Source organism: Macrobrachium nipponense, chromosome 30 (assembly GCF_015104395.2).
Source record: "Macrobrachium nipponense isolate FS-2020 chromosome 30, ASM1510439v2, whole genome shotgun sequence".
In the NCBI taxonomy this organism is placed as follows: domain Eukaryota; kingdom Metazoa; phylum Arthropoda; class Malacostraca; order Decapoda; family Palaemonidae; genus Macrobrachium; species Macrobrachium nipponense.
Window position 1 is genome coordinate 60,157,627 of NC_087218.1, and position 25,993 is coordinate 60,183,619.

Sequence of the window (25,993 nt, forward strand, 5' to 3'; positions counted from 1 at the left end):
ACTCCTCTCCTCCAATCCAAACGAGCCAGTACCAACTCGTTCGCTGTCATGCGCTGTAGGTTAAGTCTCTCTCTCCTGCGGGATTGACTGACTAACCGTATCTCTGTGCTGGCAGTTACGTCTCTCTCTCTCCTGCGGGATTGACTGACGAACTGTATCTCTGCCCTACAATCACGGACTTTAGCCTAAAATTGAGGGGATTCCTTACATGAATGAATAAACATTGCATTCGTTTGGCCTTAATATGTTCTACAGAGATATCTTACTCCTTTCGGTGCTCGTTACTGGCGGTATAGGACTACGAGTCTACCACAACATTGCACTATTATATGCTCTCTTGCTTAGGCAAAGCGCAGCCTTATAGGGAAGTAAAACATACTGTGTGAGGACGGAATGGATGAGCTTGCTGGGACCATTTCCTTCCTAAAGAAGTTTGTTTCCCTGAATAGACTGCAATTCAGACCTCTACAGTTTTTTTCCTACCGGGAAACTGAAATTTTATTAAAGATCTAGGAATGATTCTGACATCTCTCGGTGCGTTAAGTATCTCTTGAGGTGATAGAAAGAAGTTGCCGGACATCTGGAGAGGGTTTCAGATGTCCTGGATCATAATCTGAAAGAAGTGGAAGCAATTCAGTCGTCCCTCCAGTCCTCGAAACGAGTTTTTTGGAACCATGGTCCATATCAACTCTGATCTTCCACAGCTCTCTCATATCTTAGGAAGTATCTTCTCTCGGTCCCGGTTCGGGTTTACGAGAAAGAGCCTATTATAACAACAGGCGTAGAATGGAACGATCCTCTAGAGGTTGGCGTTACAGGATTGCAAAAGTCCGTTCGAATCGTCTCGATCGAAGGCAGCAACTACTGACTTCCGAGTGGAATCTTTCTTTAGAAGTATGTTGAGAGTTGTGGAGACTTTAGGGACGTCCTTTCATTCATCTCTTCGCTAGGTTGAGGACGAAGAGGCTTCTTCTTCTCTGCTCCCTTTTTCTCGATCCGGGAGCGGTAACATTAAACGCCATCCTATGATATTGAACGGGGATGGATGTTTAGTCTCTTTTCCCCTTTTTCAATCACTTAGGAAATGTAATAAGATGATATCTATCACAGGGAGCGACAATGACGCTAATCGCCCATGTTGCCTTCAAGACCCTAGATTCACAGAGGTCACGTCCTTCCAAGGACCTTTCCGAGAGAGTCGGTCTCCTTTAACACGAAAGGTACCTATAACCTCTCCGCTCTGATCTGACTCGTTTAGACTATCGAGATGTTGACAGCATAAGATTGCAGTCTTCCCTTTCCGTTTGAAGAAGTGGGAGAAGCTGGCAGTCACAACTATTAAAGAATACGCAAATATGTTGTTGACGGCCTTTGGGCTCAGAGATTTGCTTCTGTCAAACAACAAAGCCCTTCACGATCTTTGAGTTCTGTGAAATCTCGAAACTCGCTCACCATCTACTTTTTGTCTCACCTGTTTTCTCGGAGTCGACACTCCGTGCGAGATCAGGAGACATATACTAGTAGCCCTGAGTTTCTTGTTGACGAAGTCGGTTGCGTTTATAACCCCCCCACCCCCGATGAATCGTTTAACATTGAGACCAGGTTGGACTGTCAGGCATTCGTCCTTCGGGACTGAATCGCCTTTTTTGCTCCTCGCTCCTTTCTCCTGGCACCAGAAGCTCGAGTCAGGAGTGGCTCAGGAGTTGATTCGCTAACACGTTGGGTTGCGTTGATACACCCCCCAAGGTTTGCTTAGCTTGAATCGCCCAGGCAGTCCAAACACTCATCCTTCAGCGAAGAATAGTGCCTTAATGGTCTTCAGGGTACAGCCTTGCTGTCCTTGATTCGTCTGACTGGTCAACTGGTCGGTCACCTGACGTTAGTACAGACGGACTGACTGTGCATGTCCAGATCGAAGCTTTCAATATGGAACTTAGACATAGTCTGAAGTTCTTGATGTCAAAGCATTCGAACATCTCCTACCTGTTAACTTCTTGCATGTGATCAGGAAGGCATTTTTCTAACCACCCTAGATACGACAAAGAGGGTTAGTGAGATTTTAAGCCATCGTCACAAGTTTTGGCTTTAGAGAACACAAGGCGGTGTGCTCTCTAAGCTTTTCGTTTATGGCCTAAGAATGGAAACCCGTTTTGTCCTTGGGCCAGGAGCTTGGAAGCAAGGATGGCACAAGTTAGTGGGCAGGAGCCAGAGAGAGTCATGTGCCCTGTCAGGTCTCTTAAGTTTTATCTACATAAAACTCAAGAAAGTCGAAGTCGTACGGACAATCTGCAGTGTTCCGAAAAGACCAGACTTGCCCATATCGAAGAACACCCTGGCTTTATTGTTAAGGAGGTCTTTCAAAAAAAGCTCTTTCTTTTGTGTTTGCACAAAGATTTGAAATCTTTTGATTTGAATGCTCACGGTGAGGGCGCGGCCTCGGAAGCATTTCAACAGAGCATGGCACTCAGCAACATCCTGAGTACCATGTTTTAGCGAAGGCAACTCTGTGTTCAATTCACACTCCCTGCGAGATGTGAAGATGGCATATGAGATCTGCTGCTCGCTAGGGCCATACGTGTCTGCAGACACAATCTTGGGGGCAAGAAGTACCACTCATCCTATCCTGTAGAAAATGGTTAGGAAGAGCTCTTAATTTAGTAGTTGAGTCGCGACAACGGTGACTTCTTAACTCTTAAGCCTTAGTTAACACACCTTAACTTTGGCTAGGTGGGTCAGGTGGTGATATATATTTTTATATATATATTTATTTTACTTCTTAGCCCTCATGGTATGGTCAATATGGTCTAGTCACGTCGTGGTCTCGCCCCTGTTGACAGATCATCTGGAGTGCACCAGCTATATAGGTCTCTACCTCGCTGGCAACTCTAGTAGCACAAGCAGACTTACGCGGCAGTAACCACGAAGTCAGGCTATGCTAACAGGTAAGGAATCAAGATATCAATTATCTGCATATATATGTTTCCTAAAATCTCTATTCTGTCTACTCCCACCACCAAAGGTGGGATTCAGCTATATATATATCTGACAGGTAAGTTTCATGACAAAATGATATTGTAATTGATACAATTAAGTTTGTTCATACTTACCTGGCAGATATATATAATCAAGTACCCACCCACCTCCCCTCAGGAGACAGTGGAAATAAAAATTATGAATAGAAAATGGGAATGATTCCTGATACCCGCCTCCCAGCGGCGGGAATGGGTACTAACCACCTGACTCCCACTGCGTGTGTCGTAAGTGTTTAAATTTCTGTCGGATTCGGAAAAATACAGCTATATATATATCTGCCAGGTAAGTATGAACAAACTTAATTGTATCATTACAATATCATTTTTCGACAAATTGTCATATTGACGCCATCTCGATGTTTGCGGAGTGTGTGGTTGACTTGTAGTGGTGGGCGTGCATCGCCAATATATATTTGGCATAGGTGTAACATTAACGTCACTGGGTAGTAAGGGTATGCACAGTCGAGCGAGATTAGCTCAGGGTTATGACATAGTATTTATTTCTTACACGAATTGCAGAACTGGAGATGGTTGGCTCTTGTGAGGGGGTGGACATCGGTCGGACAAGTGTTACGTCATCGTGCTTTGGAGGATGGGGGGGCGCTTGCAGGATTGTGCAATCGAGTACTACTTTCTCAGGAGTTTATCATCGTCTTGTTGGTATATCATTGTGCAATCTGATTGGTTGTCTCAGATATGATGGGATCATGTATGTCAGGTTTGGTATCGAGCAGCCAGGTGTAGTAAGTTCCTGGGTTCTTGCTTGCTGCTCTTGTGGGGGTTCAGCCTTTATCCTTGTCCTGTTCCGGTGCATCACTCAGTGTCTGAGTGGTTAGGTATCAATTTATCCAGCTTCTCAACGGGCTTCAGTCCCTCACCAGAAGTCATTTCTTCTGTAAGCTGGACTGGTGGGTAGGCCCCCAGCCAGTTTAGGATGTCTTGTACCTCCCTCCAAGTATGAGTCTATCCTATTGTTAAGACTGAAGGTTTGTTTGTGTATGAACAAATGACAATTTCATACATTCAACTTCCCTGTCAGATATATACTTAGCTATAGACTCCGTCCGTCCCCGATCCTAGAAATTCGAATTTCGCGGCACAACGCTACAGGTAGGTAGGTCAGGTGATCTACCGGCCTGCCGCTGGGTGGCAGGAATAGGAACTATACCTTCTAAGGACAGATTTTTCTCTATCGTTGGACTGTAAAACATACGTTTACGGTTCCTCCTGATTGATTTTCGTGTTTCATCGCATCGATCTTCTGGGCTGTCTTTTGCAGGGAAGTACTGGGTCTTGGTTCGGCATACGCTTTTATTAACTTTTTAATGAATTTCGCTTCGAAATTTCGAGAAAATACTAAGTGAAACTACCGAAATCATCGGTAGCACTCACATAGTTTGCCATGAAGAGAATTATTAATATTTATTCATTATTATATGTAATAAAGGTTACAACTTTATTAAGGAAATATTAAACTCTAATTTCCTACTTTAGGAAGTCAGAAAAGCATATAACTAGATACGCTTACTTTATAAGCTTTAATAGCGTTTGTGCTAAACGAGCAGTTAGAGTATTAGCAGTACTTAGTAGTTGTTGCATCCTCATCACCTTTTTAACTCCTCAGAAACTACAAATTTATATATGCAAATTGAAGATAAATGGATAGCTCAAATGCAAGCTTTTAAAAGGTAAGAAGTGAATATAGTGTTCCCCCATTGCAATGGAGGGTGCGTCTGATCGGCTCTGTCTCGCTCCCAGGTCTAGACCTCTTCCAAGCTCACAAGCCCAGAGGAGAAGGAATGTCGACAACCGCAGGGGGGGGTTTCAGAGAATCCCCACCGATCGGGCGTCCCCTCGGCAGGTTCTGTAGAACGTCCCAGACTGCCAAGTTCGCCATTGGAAAGGCGTCCTAATGTAATGTGTTCCCCTTGTTAGAACGGATAAGGGAGAAGAAAGTTTCAACGGCGTAGATTCAATGAAGATGCAAGATAATCTCGTCGTAGATATCGGAACCTCAGAGAGAGATCTTTCGAGAACAGTTGCGGTAGAGGCATTGCCCTATCCTGTTTTCGTCCCCCGTACAAATAGACGGAGGCTCTATCCCATGGGGTTTGAAAGAGTTATTTCAACAAATTCCTCATCGGTACATTTATATGAAAATATATCTATTCTGAGAAGAACGAATTAGATATTAAAGAATATATGTTGATCGCTCGTTTAATGATTAAACATACATATATAATTTTTAAGCTTCTAGCTCCTCGGACATGAAGCGCCTGAAACGCCTGAAGCGTCTGGGGCGCCTGAAGCGCCTGAGGCGCCTGGGGCGCCTGGAGCGCCTGAAGCGCCTGAAACGCCTGAAGCGCCTGGGGCGCCTGGAGCGCCTGGGGCGCCTGGAGCGCCTGGGGCGCCTGGGGCGCCTGAGGCGCCTGGGGCGCCTGAGGCGCCTGAGGCGCCTGAAGCTCCTGAGGCGCCTGAAACGCCTGAAGCGCCTGGAGCGCCTGGGGCGCCTGGAGCGCCTCGGGCGCCTCGGGCGCCTGAAATGAGGCGTAAAGCTCTTCAAGTAAAAGGAATGAGGCGCAACGCGCCTGAAAAGCCTGAAGTGGCTAAAGGGAATATTTAAACTCCTAGAGAGCCTAGAGCGCCTGATATAAAACATAGGGCGCCTAGAGAGCCTAGAACGCCTCAAAGGTCAAGAAAAACAAAGCGCCTAAAGAGCCTGAGGCGCCTGAACGAGGCGCAAAGCGCCTGAAGCGTCCGAATGGAGACGCAAGGCGCCTGCAAAGCCCGAAGGACGCAAAGCGTCTAGAGCGCCTGAAAGCAGGCGCAAGGATTTGTACAACCCAAAATACAATTTGGATGAGTTATCGGGATTTGAAGCGGACTTGGAGGCTCCTCTTTGGAATTTTCTCAAGATCAATTTTCCCCTGACAGGGCCTCTAGGTGTCGCACAGGTGATCGTAGCCCCTGTCGGGAAGGAATTGATCATGAAAAAAGAGAACGACATATAAGGACTTCTCCTGGTAGGGACGAAAGTTGTCGCACAAGCGGCCACCGTCCTTGTCAGGAGGGCCTTAGGGTAAAAGAACAACATCGGCCTTCTCCTGGCAGGGACTCAAGATGTCGCACAAGCGACCGTAGCCCTTGTCAGGTTAGAATCGGTACTGCTAAAAGCCCTTCACCTTACGGAAGGAGGCGCTCTCCTCCGGTTGCTCATTCTTCTCCCAACTTGATGGACAGGAAATGGAAGATAGATCGGAATTGGAAGCCAATAAGGGAGCAGGTCTCTCTTAGCGACCTTTTTTTATTGAAAATTAGTTCATTACTAATAAGACGATATTAAAATCTTCCTCCTTCTAAAGTAATGCAACCAACCATTTACAGAAAGAGTGGCAATCGTTTGCAAATTGAACAAGGTTCGTACGAGCTCTCATTCATTGATTAGAGGCTCTTCCAGATAATAGAGGCGTAGAATACGGCCTTATCTCCAAGAGAATAAAAATTTGAGGGATTCTCTTCGATCCGAGAGTTTTCATTGCGATCTCTTTCGACTAATGCTAATTCTTGTGTTTATTGACGAAAAGAACGGAGAGGGCAAAATTTCCATTCTCTCCTCTTCCGCATCGGAGAGGAAAGAATGTAGAAGGAAGACTTGCTGCATACGACTGCTGAATGACAAGTCATATACGCATACCATAGTTGCCTTTGTGTTCGCTACGAAATTATCTATATCCTTACAGGATTTTCCTGGGTAAGGACTTCGCTTAAAAAGTTTGTTACGACAATGCCTACTCAGCTTCGTATTTAACAAAGGTTGTTTTGCTTAAATTGGCATTATTGAGAGCTTCCTTAGGCTCGGAATAATTTTTATTATATTCCTTCATTAAATGAAGTAACTGGCAACTCACGATGAATGCAGCCAGGCAGCGAGCGAGACGGCAGGGCTGTCATTGTAAGCGTAAGGCCAATACAGTACCATCCAGGTCTCGGTCATTACCAGTGGTTGCATCTCTCTCTCCAACGGATCGAATGTTAACCGTATATTCCCCTACAATCATGGACTTAGTCAGCGAATGGAGGGGATAGTTAAGCTAACATAAATAAAATATTTGTCTGCCTTTTGCTAAGAAGTTTTCAATAAAAAAGATATTATAACCTTTCAATGCTGTTTACCGTAGGGAACATTATTAAAGGATTCTAAAAACAGAGAACATTATATTATATAATGCTCTCATGCTTACGAAAGCATGGCTTATTAGAATACATGCTAGTGAGAAGATGGATGTAGTAGAGAATTCACTTTAAGACTACGGTATGGTCCAAGTCTTTCGAGAAACGCACACAACCTTTTTAGAATCAGATATTGCTCAAGAGAAGATGGATGAGTGGAATGGGAAACATTCTCTTCGTGGCAGAAATGGTTTCCCTGAATACAAGATACTACGTATATAAGAGTTTTTTTCTACTCAAAAACGGAATTAACATGTGTAAGGATGTCGTGTACCATAAAGGCACAGATGTTTCTGGTACATAACATAAAGAGTATTAGAAGAAAGCGCCGGTCTGAAGCGCCAACCTGGCACAATGAGCCAAGAGCACCAGCCAAGATATTTTCTCGTTTTAGCGAGTTATTAACATAAGAGTCCAGTAGCCTCTCAGACAGCACGCTCGGTAACGGCAAGATTCGTTCCTGATTTCGTTACCCATTTAATCACTTAGGCCAATTCCACGACTCTCTCATATCGCAAAGAGCATTGAGAATCTCTTTTTTCGCTCCTGTTCGCGTTAACAAAGAGAACCTATTTGGAAAAAGAGGTTCGATGCAAGATTTTTGAATGCCAGTCCGTAGAAACCTTCTCGATCGACAGATAATAACTGTTAATGTATGTCTAACATTTATTGAAAGAGTTGTGAGAAACTGCGGAAAGTCTTCTTCATAGATCTCTTAGCAAGGTAGAAGACGAACAGGTTCCTATAGAATGCTTCCTTTTCCTCGAACCAAGAGAGGTAGCAATATACGCCATCTTTATTTTATAGAAAGGGGAATATACTATAGTCTTTTTTCCCCTAAATATAAATATAAAATATAAATTCTTTACAGAATTTAAGATAAAGGGCGTCAAGAAAGAGAGGATAATACTTTATGCCTCATTTGGCTTCAGAGGATTGGATTCACAGAGGTCACGTTCTTCTCACAGCATGTTTTTGGAAGTCTTTTCCAAGATCTGGATATTCTATCAGCATCTATTATTAAATGGACCTTAACAACCTCTCCACTCTGAGTCTGTCTGCATGCAGACTGACCAGAAGTGGACATAAATGAGAGGATTTTTCAAGGTCGAATGACAATAGTCATGGCCTAGACATGAATTGCTGCAGATCGTGCTAGAGGGAATGAGGAAACTGTCCTCTTCCGATACCTCTGTGAACCACATAGCGGTTTTTTTCTTCCCTTTCAGAGGGAAGAATCACCTTTGTATATATCTGCTATCAAAGAACGCAGTAAAAGGCTATACTCTGTCTCTAGGCAATTGGAAGGATAGCAGAGGATTAAGATCTTCAGGATCTTATTCGATATATACCTTAATATGACAAGATAGGATATCATGTACTTCTAATGGGATCTTTTTTGTGGCCACAGATTCCATGTTCCGACAAGATGGAACTGCTCCTCATCAAACTTCTTTGAGAAATTTTTATGAGGGAATTCTTTGTTTCTCTGGGTCCTAAACGACCAAGAAGGCAAGTGAATTTTTTTGAGCATTGGAATCTCGCATCAGATTCTATGGAGACTAGACATGGGTTCTTGCCAGCATCGTATGTCTAGCAAAAGAACTGAAACCCCCTATTCCTGATTCAATGTTTTTCAGATAGAGGTTTTCGTTGTACAGGCAGAGTACTTACGTTTTCATCTACAGTAGAATGGTTCAAACGTTTGCCTACAGAGTCTTTGGTATGCGATGACGGCTCGAAATGCTTCCCAGAAGTGTTCAGAGGGGATACAATAAAGAGCTAGAAATCAGGAGTACTCCCAATTTCAGCTCGGAGTCTCCTTCGACTTCCAGGCTTCTTCCCTTCCTTCGGGCAAGGATAGGGAAGATTCTGCAACGAGACACCCCTTCACATGTAAGAAGAGATCTCGTGAGCACGGAGTATTCAAGAAGGACCCTCCTCGGAGGAAGACTTATCTCTCGTACGGTTAGATATGCTATCGTCTACTGGATGTAGCTGATTACAATCACCTCCCCTTACCGGAGAGACCAAAAGCTCAAAGTGAAAGAATTTCTTCCACCCTTCTCCAATCTCCTGATAAACGATTGTGGATGTTAAGGACTTTCGGACAATGTAGCGCCAATCAGGCGCCAAAATACCAGAACAGGCGTAAAGACGCCAGAGGAAGACAGTCCAAATAAACACTGTCATTGTCTGATGAGGAGAAGGAGCCTGCCTCCAGCCTGGCGCAGATGCGCTAGAGGCAAATAAATCGGAAAAAGTGTCCGATGTGGGCATCGCCAGTTTCCTCGAGACTCTTTAACAAGCTCGAAGCTCCAGCAAGTGGGGAGAAGTCAGCCAGGCGCCAGGCGCCAGGCGCCAGGCTCCAGGCAGACGCAAGGCGCTAGCCAGGCGCCAGCAGCAAGCAACATGCGCCAGCCAAGCGCGAGGCGTCAGACAGGCGCGAGGCGCCAGCCAGGCGCGAGGCGCCAGCCAGGCGCGAGGAGCCAGCCAGGCACAAGCCAGGCTCTAGGCTTCATCCAGAAGAGATCAATTTCAAAGTGTGATCTCTAAAGCACTTCTTAAGTAACTTGATGATTCCTTCAAACAGCTGAGAATTAAAAGCGCGTGAAGTGCGAGCTTTTAACAATTCTTGTTCTTTCCATAACAATATGTCGTGAGAGACATATTAGCTGTAATTTACGGGAGATGCAACTCTGTGTTGTCTTCTCTTTGCACGAAGGAGGTCAACTTGACCTATGAGAGATCCTTCTCTCTTGGTTTACCGTGTCTACGGATACGTTGCTGGGATAGGGAGCCGACACTGATCCTTAACTAGTGAGTTAAAAAATTTTATTTTAACATAAGTATACTATTTTTCTTTGGGTTATTTGAAATGAGTTTTGGGGATAGCTCTTTTCAAATAAGCCACAAACCCTCGTGTTAGGATCAGGTGATCGGGATCGGTGTTGTGCTCCTTAATTATGCCAGTAGGCAATAGGTGTTTTGTCATGTAAGTGGATAGGACCCCTTTGACAAATAACCATTAGATTCTGTCAAAGTAAGTGGATAAGACCCCATTGACAGATCTACAAGAACTCTTAGCCATAGGTCACATCCTCGCTGAGGCTCTTGTTTGACGAAGCAAGACTCCTAGCAATAGCTAGGAGGTCAACCCTTCGTCTAAACACATAGGACCAAGGTTTTAGGTTTTTATTTATTACCTACAACGTATGTTGTTTACCTGTCTAATCAGTAACTAGCTGTCTCTTACCCACCGCCAAAGGTGCCAATCAGCTAAGTATATATCTGACAGGGAAGTTGAATGTATGAAAATGATATTGTTATTGTACAATAAAGTTTCATACATACTTACCTGGCAGATATATACGATTGAATGGCCCACCCAGCCTCCCCTCAGGAGACAGGTGGAAGAGAAAAATCTGTCCTTAGAAGGTAATAGTTCCTATTCCTGCCACCCCCACCGCGGCAGGCCGGTAGATCACCTGACCTACCTACCTGTAGCGTGCCGCGAAATTCGAATTTCTATCGGGACGACGGAGTCTATAGCTAAGTATATATAGCTGGTTAAGTATGTATGAAACTTTATTGTACAATAACAATATCATATTTTCTAAGACAATTTGTATTTATTTTTCATAGCTACAAACCTGAGGTCTTAACATTATACTGCCCGCCTCTAGCTGCCCCTCTGTGTGTTATGACATCTACAGTTGGGAAAGACTGACACAGTGGCGTAGGTGAGTGGTCCTTGACCACTCTACGCATGCGTTGCCAGATATCACAAGATTCCTTGCTTTCATCTGTTTTTTAACTGGATCCAGTTAGGTGCTAGAAATGATCCTATTGTTAAGACCTCAGGTTTGTAGCTATGAAAAATACAAATTGTCTTAGAAAATTTGTCATTTTATTCATTGAATCACAGTTCCTCATAAACGTTAAAATTGGAACCAGCGAAAATACAAAAACTTCTGATAAAATGTCTTTCATTGATTTTTTCCAAAAGTTGACAGTTGTGTTCGTCATACTTGGCCATTCACACATATGTCTGACTATTATCAACACCTTGCACTCTGAGCACTAGAGCAAGGTCACGTGGACTGCTCATTAAGTTCCCATGTGTCAAACGATATAGCCTAATGTGGGTTTTGTTCCAGGAGACCTTTCTCTTTTTTTTCTTCTATTGCTGAGGGCTAAGAATTACTGCAAATCGAAAGCCCCTCCAAGGCTTGTGACAGTGCTAGTTTAACTTCTATAGTACAATTAGTTGAGTTCTAACCATTTACCAGTTCTGAGGATAAAGCCTCACGACTTGGAGGTGTAGCTCAGTTTTTACCTCTCGTTGTTTGAGGTAAAGTTTTGTATGATAGTTGTCATTGTGGCTGGGATGATTTTCTCCAGCACCCAGTGTGAGAGTAATCTTTTCTATCTTCTTCATAGGATGTTAGGACTTTCTGGTGTTGTTTTGGGCCACTGGAAATTATGCACTTGTATACAGGAAAATTTTGTGGACTCGCAACATATTCATATATACTTTAAGATGAGTTCACCATTATATTTATATTGTGTATAAAACTAAGTAAATTTCAGTAAAATATGGTAAAAGTATTACATACAGTGGTGATAATTGAAACTTCATAGCTACAAATCATATCAGTTCGTTTAAATACTCAAGTACTTTTAATATAAAATATTTAATAATTAACCCTGTAGTTACCTCACTTAAAAAGTATAAGTCATGTACTCTCTTCATAGGATGTTAGGACATTCTGGTGTTGTTTTGGGCCACTGGAAATTATGCACTTGTATACAGGAAAATTTTGTGGACTCGCAACATATTCATATATACTTTAAGATGAGTTCACCATTATATTTTATATTGTATGAAACTAAGTAAATTTCAGTAAAATATGGTAAAAGTATTACATACAGTGGTGATAATTGAAACTTCATAGCTACAAATCATATCAGTTCGTTTAAATACTCAAGTACTTTTAATATAAAATATTTAATAATTAACCCTGTAGTTACCTCACTTAAAAAGTATAAGTCATGTACTCTCTTTTGTTTACTAGTTACAGTTCTGTTTCTAAGCTACATAATATGAAGAAAATTACATATACCCTGCTTATTTTACATATTGTTCAGTATCTGAATGTTTTTACAAATGATTAAAAGGATTTTTTGTTTTACGACGTAACACCCTTTAAGGATTCATTGGCAATCTAGAATCTGATGAAATCCATTTAAATTCATTTATTCTGAAGCATCAGTACTGGGCTATAATTTTAGATATTATATTAAATTTCCTCTTTACAGGAGTCAAGTACGTACCATAGTTGTAGGTAAATGAGCAGTGAGATTTGAAAAAATTGCTGAAAGATATAACATATATCCCTAGTACAATGAGAAAATCATCATCTAGTATCCTGTGTTTAAGTGCTTTTTATTCTCTCTAGTGTCTTAGAGAATAAAGGGGAGAAACAATGGAGGGAGGACTTGTAAATCATGTTGTTCAGTCTCCTGGAAAAGACATTGATGATGAAGGCCAAATAGATACACTTGGTCATGTGGTGAAAAAAAGCATGAAACAAACTGCAAATGACAACATTGAAGATGAGCTTGTGAACGATACTTGTGTTCAGAGGAAAATTGAGGATTCCAAAGAATTGAATGAAGTGCTGGATGACAAGGGACCATCAGAACTGGATTCCAAATGTTTGCCAGACGGTGATCAGTTCACAGAACCAGAGATTTTAGATCCCAATCTTCCTGATAAAGAGGATGATCCATGTGGTAGTAGTGGTGAGGGATGATACCAAGTTAAAGTTGGGTGGGAAACATCAGGTAGAGCCTGTGATAAATTCCATCTGAACTGAAGAGATTTCTGGTGAAAATGAGGTAAGTGTCCAAATTTTTTTTCAATTACAGAACACATTGAAGAGATGGTTGAACAGATTGATTTTGCTTATTCTATTTCCTACATTTTGTATTGTTTGTACCATACATATTCAGTTCCATAATTGCAGTACGTACATATATTGTTCCGTATAAATTTTAACAGAAGAAAGTAAGGAGACGAAAGAAGAGGCCTAAAACTGTGGATCAGGCTTCCATAGATCGCCAGAAGAAGATGCAAGAAATTCAAGATGTGTTGTCTTCCAGTCCAATAGATATTGAAAAACTTCGTGAGTTAGCTGTTGGTGATGGAGGTCTTGTCAAGGGTAAGATTCACATGAATGTTGCTGTGTTCATTTTTTATAGTTTAATTTCATAAAATGATACAGTATCAGATTTGATGACCATTGCATGTTTTTCATACCTCCCAATATATATTGCGATATAAAAAACAAAATTATTTCTAGGTTATTTTAGATTTGTTTCTAGAGTGTTTAGAGACTGTAGAAAATCAGCTATTAACTTAAATTTTTGGTAGATGAGCTCCGTCGTAAAGCATGGCCACGCCTCATGATGATTGAGCACATGGAAGTGACTCCAAAGCCTACTTTAGATGTTGTCAAAGCTCACAAGGACTATAACCAGGTAGTCCTTGATGTGAATAGATCCCTTAAGCGCTTTCCTCCAGGGATAGATGATGACTACAGACTGGTCCTCATGGATCAACTGACAACACTAATCATACGAGTTTTAATAAAACATCCTGACCTTCACTATTATCAAGTGAGTTGATCCTGTTGTTTTTCAAATTAATAGCTTATTTGGATTTTTTGTACTACTTTATTTCAGGTCCAACCTAGGCAGTAAATTGTATACCTAAAAATATCCCAGTAAATAGTTAGTTGTTCCGACACGGCATACAAACCTTCGGTCCTTTTACAATAGGAAGGTACTAGCGGCAGCTGGATAGGTCGTAAGCTTTCGAACAAGGGGTTCGGTAGTTAACTGCTTGTCCGACAGGCGCGCGCGCGACTGGAGGTAAACAAATCACTTTTGCTTTCAGCCTGCTGGCGTGTAGACGTATCATCGCTCTCTGCCCGCTTCATCGTCGTTGCTTTCGCATGGTTGTGTTTTTCTTTGCTATTTATCTAGTGAAACTGAATTGTAAGTACAATAATTTCATATTTATTTCCATTGAATTCAATTGTGAATTAAAGGATCTTGGTTTCTCCACGCCCTCCGATTACCCGAGTGCCGGGACTGAAGGGCGTAAGTGCGGGAATTCATTTTTCCCAGAAATGATCCTCGTATTGTGTATGCTCGGTGCCGAGGGCGGGAGAGCGCGGCTCGCTCCGAGCTTATATTTTGGTTGGTTGGAATGTGTAGATGAAAATCGTAAGTAAGTGCCCTTTTCATTTATATGACCTGTATGCTCGTTGCCGAGCGAATAGCGCTCGGCACGAAAACTTATTCTGTATGGAAGTGGAATTGCAAGTACAGTATTCTTTTTCATTTTCAATATTTATTTTGTTTGATTGTAGCAATACTCATTTTGGATCAGTTTCCGCTCTTACCCGGAAACCCTTGATTTTCCTTTCCCTTTTATTTGAATGAAGTGAAATCGCAAGTGCAGTTCTTTTTCATTTTCATATTTTATTTGAGATTGCATTATTTACTTGGATCAATGTTTCAGCTATTTCCCGGGAATTGATCCTTCCCCTTTTTATTTTGTATGAAGTGAAATCGCAAGCGCAGTATTCTTTTTCATTTTCATATATATTTTGATTGCATCAATTCATTATGGATCTAGGTTTCCGTTCATAATCGGGAATGGATCCTTTTACACCCTTGCGCTCGGTAACCGAGGGCGCAAATGCGCTCGATCCGAGCCCTTATTCATTGTGAAGTGAATCGTAATGCAAGATTCTTTTTCATTTTATTCCTTTTATTATTGATTGCATCAATATTTATTTGGTTCAAGTTCCGCTCAGTCAGGGAATTGATCCTTATGCCCTTGCATTCGGGCCGAGGGCACGATTGCTCTTGGGCTCTTATTATTATTGTTGGGTACATGGGTGCTGTGGCGGGGGTGGGGAACGAGAAACCCCCCCCCCCCCCCCCCCCCACTCAGCTCCCACAGATGGCCCTTCCCCTTCGGGGGGGGAGGTTATCTGGGTTCTTCTCCTCGCCCGATCCGTCGAGCGCGGGGGAGGGCACTTGGTGCCCGATTTACAATTGTATTCGGGGTCTTCCACTCGTTCGGTGTGGGGCTCACCTCCCCGCGCGAGGGACTTCCCCCCCCACTAATCACTACTACTGTTATTTCCGCAGGTGCTACTGCCACGAGGGTGGACCTTGGTGAGGTATGGGCGTCCTTCCATTTGCAGGGCGTGCTAGTGTCCAGGGGCTGCGGTTCTATGTCTGGGCCTACTGCGGTCACCCATGGAGTGGTGACCACGCTCCAGGTGACGACGTCCCTCCTCACCTGGTGTACTCGCCTCACGTGGTAACAGGTCTTGCTACAGCCGCTGTGAAGTGCCGTTCGCCGTACCGAGAGGGGGGCGTGCCGCCGCCGCTCGTGTTGCCGCGCTGCGCGACCACACTTCCGCTGCCCTAGAGCTCGCCCCCTGGACCTGCCGCCGGTACCAGGATGTTTGCTGGCTGCTGCTCCACTTCCTGTGTTTCCGGTGCTGCCTGCCGTACCTGCCGATTCTGGGCTGACTGTCCATGCAGTTTGCTGCGCTGGCTGCCCCTGCCGTTGCTGCGCTGCTGTCCCTGCCAAGTTGCTGCGCTGGCTGTCCCTACCGATGCTGTGCTGGCTGTGCCTGCTGTTTCCTGAGATGCCCATACCTGTGACGTCGTCCCTGTTCGTGGTGGTACTACCCCAGACTTTGGTCTGTCTGTACAGGTGTGTCCGGGCCCTTTGGCGGTTCGGCTACGCAGCCCCGGCTCCGCCCTGGATAGCAGATCTTACGTCTGTCCTGAGGAAGCTGACGAAGAAGAGGAGGAAGGTGTCGTCGTCGTCGGCTGCCGCCTCTTCCCCTTCGACTTCTAAGGCTTCACAGCCGAGGAAGAAGAAGGTTGCCTCCTCCCTCCTAAGAAGTCTCCCTCGGGAGCTTCTCGGGACCCGTCTCACCTCGGTGGGACGGGAGGGGTCCTTCCGCTGGTCCTCCTGCTCCTTCGGGAGCGGGGCCCGTCTCTTCTTCCGCAAGGAAGAAGACTACGGGGACCAGAGGGGTACCGGCTAACACCGGTACTTCCTCGCCTGGTGTCAGTGGTTCTGCCACTGCATCAGGATCCGTCTCGGCTCTCGTTCGTGGGAGGTACCGAGTGTACGGTCCGCCTACCAGCGACTGTGCAGCCAGGAACCAGACCTCTGAGCCCGCTCAGCGTCAGGTTCACGGCACGGGGCGGAAGACTGGTGACAGCCGCTCACGCGACTCCTCACCAGACCAGCTCTCGCTCTAATTTCGCGGGGACGTGACGGTCCACGACCGGCCACGGGCTGAGCTGGGAAGAGGTCCCCCAGTTCGGCCGGTGCCAGCTACGGCTGGAACCAGCGACGTGACGTGCCGTGAGGACAAGCACGCGGTCTCACTGTGACAGTGGAGCCTGCAGGTCGCCTGACCGTCGCTCTCACGAGAGCGATCGATACGGCAACCAGCACCAGCTCTTCTGACACTCGAGATCGGGGCCGCTGTGCTCAGTCCAGCCGTTCTCCACAGCGAGACGGTTCGACCAGGGCATGCAGCTCGATCACACTCGTGGGTTGACGATCGCCTGCAGCCCTCCAAGCCTGCTGGTTCTGCCAGCGAGCGAGGAGGGAGCGTCAGGTCTGCCTCTCCCGTACCTTCAACCACCACCTCAGGTTACACCGGGAGGAGCGAGGTATTGAGGTGTGATCGTGAGGGGTGCGCCCCTCATGATCCCACCAACGACGCCCTACGTGCCAGGCACGGTTCTTGGACCGGCCAGGACGTATGCGCAAGTGGATGGAGAAGACCGAGAGGGCTGTCGCTGTTCCCCCTTCTTAGGAGGAGGTTCTCGGAATATGCTCTTGTTCGAGGGAAACTTAACGTCCTACTCTGCAAGATGCTGTGACTTCCGAGATCCAGGGAGGAACTTTGCCGAGGTTATGGCGCTGATTCGTCAGCACAACGACCTCGGGGAAGATCGCCGCTCCCACCAGCAGAGCCACGTCTCGGCTCGAGTCATTTTGGGGCCCGAGAGGGAACCCAAATCGACGGTGGGTCTGCCGCGATCGGAGCTTGCCGACTGTGTTGAACCAGGTAGTCTCTCGTCTCCGGACAAGAAGGCTCTCTCAGTTTCTGGCCGGTCGAACAAGCTACTTCACCTCCTCTACTGCGACAGAGGCGTTTCTACGTGTCTTCGGACACCGTATTTGAATACCCCTTCGGTCCTCCTGAGAGGTTTCGACCTCGACGAGGACTGGAATGAGTCGGAGGACGGTATCGGCTCTCTCCTGTCAGGTGTCGATCAGCCCCACCCAGACGACGTTCACAGTGGCGGCAGACCCTTACCTACAGTATGAGTTCGTAACCCTCCTCGGGAAAACGTTTTCTCCTGACGATACGTTTCCCAGGCTCTGAGAGGCCATCGCCGTAAGGTGATGGCTGCTCCTTTTCTTCTCCAACTGCTAGTTCCGCTGGAAGGCGAGCCAGTATCCAATTCCTTCCCCATTCCCTCTCTCCTTACGGCTACGAGGGAAAGGGGAGGGATCCTACAGATTTCTCTGTAAGATCCCCACGTTAGGGGCTGCGCTACCGGGGGGACCTTCGGTCCTACCTGACGTAAGCCCCGTCGTTGAGGAGGGATCCTGCCCCTTTCTCGATTTCTACGGGAATCGAGAGGACCACCAGCCGATATCGTTTGACGAATTCGGCGGGGAGTTTCGCAGAGTGCTTAGAATTCTACGGAATTTCTAGCGCACTCAGAGTGTTCGAGTTTTTTACGATCTCCAAACACTTAGGCGAGACCACGGTCCAAAGTGAGCGAGAATCCCCGATAATTGTTACACGATAATCGGGAACCTCGCTTATGCTTGAATTCCTGTAATTTTCTAGGCATTTGGAAGAAAGACTGCTGCTGAAATAGAAGAGTATCTCACATTAGGCGATTAACCTGGAATTGAGAAGAACGGACGGGAACTTTCAGTTTGGCTTGAACTATCATCTTCGGTATTCTGTTCACCATTGAAGCTTTCCTTTGGGAAAGACTTCTCCTTCACTCTCTTGACTAGAGAATGAAGGCGGTCGATCTCCAATCCTTATTCTCATTCTCAAGAGGAGAAAAAAATTTAGGATGGAGGTCGTGGTGACAGAACCTACAAATATACTACGTATTTGTTCCGATACGTAATACAAACCATCGTCCTTTAACAATAGGAAGTAGCTAGCGGCAGCTGGAACGGTCGTAAGCTTCGAACAAGGGGAGAACGGTAGTTAACTGCTTGTCCGACAGTCTGGGAGGTAAACAAACCACTTTTGCTTTCGGCCGCGGGTGTGAAGGACGTGTTCGTCATCGCTCTCTGCCCGCTTCATCGTCGTATGCTTTGTTTATATTGTGTTTTCTACTAATGGTTTGTTTGACTTGAAAATGAAACTGTAAGTACACTGTTTTCATTTTCATTACTTAATTATGAACCAACATGGAGCTATCGCCGTAGATGCGGCGATTTCCTCTTTCATGAATTGAACCCTTGAATTATGTCTCGGTGCCGAGGGCGGGCTGCGCTCGCGCCGAGTCATGTATTTGGGCGAAAGTGATGTAATTGAAAAATGTAAGTACTCTTTTCATTATATTTTTGCCCTGTGCGTTCGTTACCGAGAGTGTGATTGCGCTCGGCACGAGCCGTTTATTTTGTATAATAGAATGCAATGAAAGTGGATTCGCAATTGCAATATTCTTTTCATTTTCGTTTTATTTACTTGCATGAAATTTATTTGGATCAATTTTCGTTCTTACCCGGGTAATTGATCCTTACGATTATTTTATGTGAAAGTGAAATCGCAAGTGCAGTATTCTGTTTCATTTTCATATATATTTTATGATAGCATCATATTATTTGGATCAAGTTTCCGTTCTTACCCGGGAATTGATCTTTTCCCCTTTAAGTTCTATGAAGTGAATCGCAAGGGCAGTATTCTGTTTCATTTTCATATTACTTTTCACTGCTGTCGGGGGTAGGGGAAGCGAAGGCTGCCAGGAAGTCGTCGGAAAGCTCTCCCGCGACTCCCTTGGTATCCGATTCTTCGTCTTCCTTCCTGCCCCCCGCTCAGCTCATTCTTCGTTGTATTTTGTATTTGGGTCTTCCTTGCATTCGGGTGGGGCATGTCTTTCCCCCCGTGCGTGAGAACCCCTCTTACTAATCTATCTATGTTACCGCAGGTGCTACATCCGTGGGAGACGACCTTGGACAGGTTATGGACCACCGCGGCGGCAGGCGTGCCTACATCCACGATCTGCTGCAGCGTCTAGCGAGGTCTGGGGGCGGTCTCCACTACTACCACGGCCGCTTATGCTGCTCCCCCCCCCCTCGCCTGGTCTACACTCCCCATACTGTGTCGGTGACGCCGTCTGCCGCTACTAGGGCCGCCGCCGTACCAGAGGGGGTGTTTGCCGCCGCCGCCTGTTTTCTTCGTGTTGCCTGCCCCAGACTTCCGCTGTTTCCAGCAGCTCGCCCCTGGACCGGCCGCCAGTACCCAGGCCATAACTACAGGTTCCGCTGGCTGCCGATGATTCTACGCGATCGCTGGCCTGCCGTACCTGCCGCTATGTATTCCCGCTGTTGGCTTGGCTGTCCCTTCTGGGTCTACCGCTGCCGCTGTTCCTGCCGCTCCTGAGCTGGTTGCTGTTCCTGTCGCTCCTGGTTCCTGAGCCTGTCCATGCTGGTCCTGCCCACGGTGTGTCTTCCCAGTCCCAGGTCCTTCCGGACAGGTGCAGTCGGGCCGTGTTGCTTCGGCAATAGCCCCGGCTCCGGCTGGTGAGCTGACGAGGAAGAGGAGAAGATGGAAGCTGTCATCTTCGTCTTCATCGTCTGCTGCTCTTCCCCTTCGACCTTTAACCAAAGGCCCCGAAAAAAGAAAAGAAAGGCGGGCCTTCCCCCCTAAGAAGTTCCCCTTCGACTTCTAAAGGGCCCATAAGCCCGAAAAGAAGGAAGGCTGGCCTTCCCCCCTAAGGGAAGTCCTCCTCTGGGGGGGAACTTCTAAGGGCCCGTTCCACCCCGGTGGGACTGGGGTCCTTCCTGCCTGGTCCTTTTCCTGGGCTCCTTCGGGAGTGGGGCCCAGTTCTCCCCCTTCCGTAAGGAAGGAGATAGGACGGGGACCAGAGGAGTAATCGGTTAGCTTCTGGTACTTCCTCGCCGTGGTGCTAAGCGGCGATGCCGCTACCCGGGGTTTCCAGGCTTCCGGACTCGGTCTCCATCGTTCCGGCCGAGGATCCCGAGTGTACGTTTCCCCTGGTCGGGAGGACCTCGTGCAGCCAAAGTTTCGGCGCCAGAGTTCGCTCGGCGGCCAAGACACGGCACGGAGCAGAAGGCTGGGTGGAGACGACCTCAGTAGTGACCTCCGCCAGGCCAATCGGGCCGCTCTTGCAGCGGACCAAGCTGGTAACCCGGGTTTTTTCCCCCCGTAAGAAAGGCCTCCTTCGGGGGACCTTCTAAGGGCCCGTCTTGGCTCCGGGCGATTCGGGGTAGCCTCTTTCTGCTGGTGCCTGGTCCTTGCTCCCTCGGGAAACAGGGCCCGGTCTTTTCTTCTACCAAGGATAAGAAGACGGGGACCAGAGGAGTACCAATCTTCGGTTGGACCACTTTGTCCCTCGCCTGGTTTTCTTTCTCGGGCTGGTTCTGCCGCTAAACCAGGATCCTCCTCGGCTTCTCGTTAGCGAGAAAGTACACCGATGTGGACGGTCTCCCGCGGGCGGAGACCGTCCAGGCCAAAGTCTTTGACACCCGGAGCATCGCTCGCCGCCAAGACCGAATCCGGCGGAAGCAGAAACAGGGACTAGGCGTAGTTGTCGTGCAGAACGACTCTCGCCAGGCCAGGGGGTGGACGCTCTCGCAGCGACCAGCTGGCTGGCTCCACGTTGACGTGACTGGTCGCTCTGACCCAGCCACGGTTTGAGGCGAGGAAGGGGGCCCCGCTCCACGTCGGTACCAGCCTACGGCTGGGTACCAGCGGCTTCGACGCGCCCGACCTTGAGGACGCTCTCGCCGGTCTCACCGCGACAGCGAGCCTAGCAGGTCACCTGACGCCTGCTCCGATCGGGGGGAGACCGGGCGGGCTGGACGGACGGTAACCTGCAACAGCTCGCCTGACGCTAGAGTATCAGCGTCGACGTTTCTCAGCCGAAGCCTCTCGCCCTCAGGGCGAGCGGCAAGGCTAGGCCTGCTGCTTCGATCGCTCGCCGCAGGATCCTCCACCCGTTTTGCCCCGGGTTGACTATCATCAGCCAGCCCTAACAAGGCACCTCTGGTCCCTGCCAAGCGATTCTGAGGGGGGAGCGTCAGGTCTGCCTCTCCTGTACCTTCAAACCCTCCTCGGGCTACACCAGGGGATGAGCGATGGTTACCCTATGAGTTTGATCGCGGAGGAGGTGCGCCGCTCGCGATCCCGCTGATGACGTCCGTTATGGACAAGGCCACGGTTCTAGGACCCTGACCAGGGACATACACGCAAGTATCTGGAGGCGAACCGTGGCGGGTGGGGTCTGCCGCTGTTCCTCCTTCTGAAGGAGGAGTATCTCAGGGATCTGTTCTTGTTGGAGGGACTGGAGGACGGTACCTACTCCGCAAGACGCGGTTAACTCCCGGAGATACAGAGGAATTTGCAGAAGTCTTAAGCTTAATAAGGAAAAATAAGGAATTAGAAAGACGTCAGCATAAATGAACCTTGCCGGAAGGCTTGCCCGCTCCCAACCAGTGCCAGGAGCCCACGTCTCCTGCTCGAGTCGTTTTGGGTGACCCTACGAGAGGGAACCCAAACCTGACGGTGGGTGGTCTGCCCGGGCGATCGGAGCTTGGCCGATTCTGTCCTCGAACCAAGTCTCTCAGTCTCCGGAACAAGAAGGCTCTCTCAGTTCTGGCCGGTCGATCAAGCTACCTTCCCACCCTCCTCTACGCGACAAGCGGCGTTTCTACGTGTTTCTTACGGACCCAATTTATTTTAATACTCCTTCGGTCCTCCTGAGAAGGTTTCGACCTCGACGAGGATGGAATGAGTCAGATGGATCCGGTAATCGGCTCCTCCTGTTCAGGTGTCGATCAGCCCCACCCAGACTAACGTTCACAGTGGCGGCAGACCTTACCTACAGTGAGCGTTTCGTAACCCTACGCGGGAAAAAGGAAAACGTTTTCCTTCCTGACGATACGTTTTCCCAAGACTTCTGAGAGGCCATCGCCGGCAACAAGGGCGATGGCCTGCTCCTACTTCTTTCTTCCAACTGCTAGTTTCCACTGGAAGGCGCCGAGCGAGTAACAATTCCATTCACCCCCCATTCCCTCTTCTCCTTACGGCTACGAGGGAAAGGGGAGGGGAATCCTAAACAGAGGATTTCTCGTGTTAGGATCCCGCACGTTGGGGACCTGCGCTTTTTTTTTTTACCCGGGGGACCTTTCGGGTCCTCTAAAAAACCTGACCGTAAGCCCCCACTCGGTTCGTTTGAGGAGGAATCCTGCCTCCTTTGCCCCAATTTTTCTCGGGAATGCTACGGGAATCGGAGGGACCACCAAGCCGATATCGTTTGACGAATTCGGGTGGGGGTTTCGCAGACTGCTTAGAATTTCTATGGAAATTTCTAGGCGCATTCAGAAGTGTTCAAGTTTTTTACGATCTCCAAAACACTTACGCGAGAAAAAAAAAAACCCACCGGTCCAAAGTGAGCGAGGACGAGAATCCCCGATATGTTACCAGATAATCGGAAACCTCGTCCTATGCGAATTCCAGTTGGAATTTCTGAGCATTGGGAAAAGAAGCTGCTGCTGAAAAAGAAATAATCTCTAAGTAAGGCTACCAACCTGGGAAATAGAGGGAGTATCGGACGGGAATATCCAGTTTGGCTTGAACTATCGTTCGCTTAGTATTCTGTTCACCATTGAAGCTTTCTTCGAGGAAGGACTTCTTCACTCTCTTTGATAGAGAATGAAAGGTGGTCGATTCTCCAGGTCCCTTAGTTTTGTTTTTCTTGAAGGAAAGAATTTCGAATAGGGATCGTTGTTCAGAAATCCTACAAATATACTACGTAATTAACCTTAACCCCGCGGACATTGATTCTACTAAGCAGTTGAATTGGTTCCGAGGGGTAGCGCACTTATCCTAGTTGTAATCTAACGGATTTGCCGACTTATAAGAGAAGTATTCTAATTATGAACTGGCAACTCGGGGTTGCCTGCAACCTCCCAGGAGTTTTCAGTTTCAATTTTATCTACTTACTGGTTTTGTCACGACCAAACCCATTTCAAACTTTTATATTTACCGAAAATTCGTTTCGCTTAAATATAATTTGCTCGAGCATATCTTTTCCATGGCTCGGTAGTTCTAGCCGAAACGCTCTTTCCTTCGTTGGGAATAACAATGGATTACCTGGCAACTCAGGATTGACGAGTCAGCGAGCAGCTCAAGGCTCAACTACTGCAGTATTGAACTGCCTGATAGCAGCTCAGTATCAGCTGGGCCTCCGAGATTCACGGTGTCATGTATTGTTCTCTCTCTCCCCTGCTTTTGATTGACTACCGAACCGGTATCTCTGCCCAACAATCATGGACTTAGGTCTCTGATTAACGGGGGTGATTCTCACAACTAACATGAAAGGACCATTCTACTGCTTGTTGTGAACGCTAGATTACATCGCCTTCCGACATTGCCGAGAATTTTCAACAGAGATATCTCTTGGGACTCTTTCATCTTTTCTGTTTTACCGCAACGGTAACACAGCGTCTGTACAAGTCCCCCCTCCCGCTGCATCGCACTGCCGGGATCCCCCCCTAATGCAGCCAAACTGAGACTTTTCTGCAGACATCTGGAGTTTGTCCTTCAAAAATCTCGTTTCGTAGTTCGTAGGTGTACAATTGTTTCATTGTTTAACCCGAATTAAACAAGGATGTGTCAGAAGAACATCGCCTACTCTCCGACTCCTGACAGCTTCTACTTCCAAATGTTCAGGCCCATGAGAAGCAGTTCTTCAGGGCGGTTTTCCCCTTGTTTTCAGTTTACTGAAGAACGCCCCGCTTTCATTGCAACATACGACTTCTCACCGGCGCCAGCAATGAAAATAGCGGTTAGCGTTTTCCAGTCATTTGTTGAAGACAATGGGTTGGGAGGGTTATGGAATCTTGAGAATCCTTCTCTCTCGATTCATCTGTGAAGACGTTAGGTTGCATTCAAATATCTACCTTCGTCTTCAACGGTACATAGTGTTGGTTTTCTCCTTAGCTGAGATTTCAACAACTATGAGAAGATGTTTCCACCTTCAGGGACCGCTCGGTCCTTCTAGAAGGGCAATTGACTTTCACGCCTGTTGGGAGCACCATGCCTTAAGAGAATCCCACGCCTCGCTGTCCCGGCATTTGGTGACTAAACGAAATACATTAATTGTTTGGTCTCTCGGCAATAACCCTTTAAAGGCGAAGGTCCTTCACGGTGACTTAACTCGGATGCTTTGACAACTTTCCCTCCTACCGAACGCAGTCAGTCGGCAGCTGTCAGAGCCGCCCTAGTCAGTTACGAACCTAGCGCTGTTGAAGCTTTAGTTCGGTTTGTTTCAACAAAGCACATCCATTCGCTTTCGTTTTTTTTTTTTTTTTTTTTTTTTAATAGCTTGTCACAGTACCCATACCATTGACACCCGCACCATGGAGATTGTTCCGGTTTGTCCCTATCCACTACCGAAAGAACTTCGCTGCATGGGGATAGGAGGATGGCGAACGAGACTTTCGTGGCCAAACTGGACAGACCAGTATGGGTTACTGGACATCCACCGAAGTAAGAAGAAGGTGGGATAGGTCATGCAACACTATTTCCTTCTTTTCCTTCTGAGGAACTGCATGAACTTCTCCTGCGAAGTCAAGCATCCAGGGGATGGGTGGATCCTGCTGACCCGCTCGATTTCGTATACCGAACTTCGTTAGCGAAGACTCAGAACCCTTGCGGGTCCCTGACGATTGGTTCGAGTCGTTCACAATCCCTCCCGCTAATGGAACTTCGCCTTCGATTGCTGCCTTCTTCCGCAAGAACTTCCCTCCGTGGCGCAGGTACTGAGGCAGGGGTTCTGGTTCCAAGCCAGACCACAATGCCCTTCCTTCTACCTTCGGGATATTGCCCACACAGGTCCTTGGATCTTTTTATCCGTTGGGACCCGTGGTGGCTGCTCAAAACAGACTTGTGTAGCGAAACCCAGGACCCTCGCCAGGCTGAACAGCATCGAGTACCTGGTTGTGACCGTAAGAATGGATGAACTGGTTGAATGCGAGTGGGTGGTACTGGCTCCTCTTCCCATCTTTTTCTTCCCCTTCCCGCTACCCTGTGGTTATAGTGGGACAAAAACGGGGTGCGGTCCACCCTGCTGGATAAGGAACAAATGCATGGTGAAGCTAACTCAACAGAGCCCCATCCTATCCCATTTCACTCTGGGATGAGGAGCGTATATCCCCACCACCACTTAAGCCCTCCAAACAAGGGGGAGGGGGAGGAATGTGGGATGCCAGCTTGAGACAAACCCAACCATACTTTTTATGTTGCCCTCTTGGCAAACAGGAAACAGTTTCTTGCTTGCTGGGTCGAACGGAAGAATACAGCTTGCCTCTCCTCTTAGTAACT

General features: G+C 47.1%; 2 protein-coding genes across 7 annotated transcripts in view; both read left to right on the forward strand.

Annotated features, from left to right (window-relative positions):
* Positions 1-13,126, forward strand: part of LOC135202563 (uncharacterized) — a 40,234-nt gene extending 27,108 nt beyond the window's left edge. For 5 of the 6 annotated variants that reach the window (XM_064232057.1, XM_064232054.1, XM_064232051.1 and 2 more), the window contains exon 2: positions 12,585-13,126. In XM_064232057.1, coding sequence (XP_064088127.1) covers positions 12,752-13,081 — 330 coding nt within the window. In that variant the 5' untranslated portion in view covers positions 12,585-12,751 and the 3' untranslated portion in view covers positions 13,082-13,126. Of the gene's footprint in view, positions 1-3,572; positions 3,693-12,584 lie in introns of those variants that run through there. The other variant, XM_064232056.1, reaches the window with a different exon arrangement.
* A 22-nt stretch (positions 13,127-13,148) lies between these two features.
* The window catches only part of LOC135202176 (TBC1 domain family member 20-like), a 170,241-nt gene continuing 157,396 nt past the window's right edge, over positions 13,149-25,993 (forward strand). Inside the window, exons 1-3 of the mRNA XM_064231430.1 lie at positions 13,149-13,166; positions 13,330-13,489; positions 13,702-13,946. Of these exons, the coding sequence (XP_064087500.1) occupies positions 13,399-13,489; positions 13,702-13,946 (336 nt within the window). The 5' untranslated portion in view covers positions 13,149-13,166; positions 13,330-13,398. The remainder of the gene's footprint in view (positions 13,167-13,329; positions 13,490-13,701; positions 13,947-25,993) is intronic.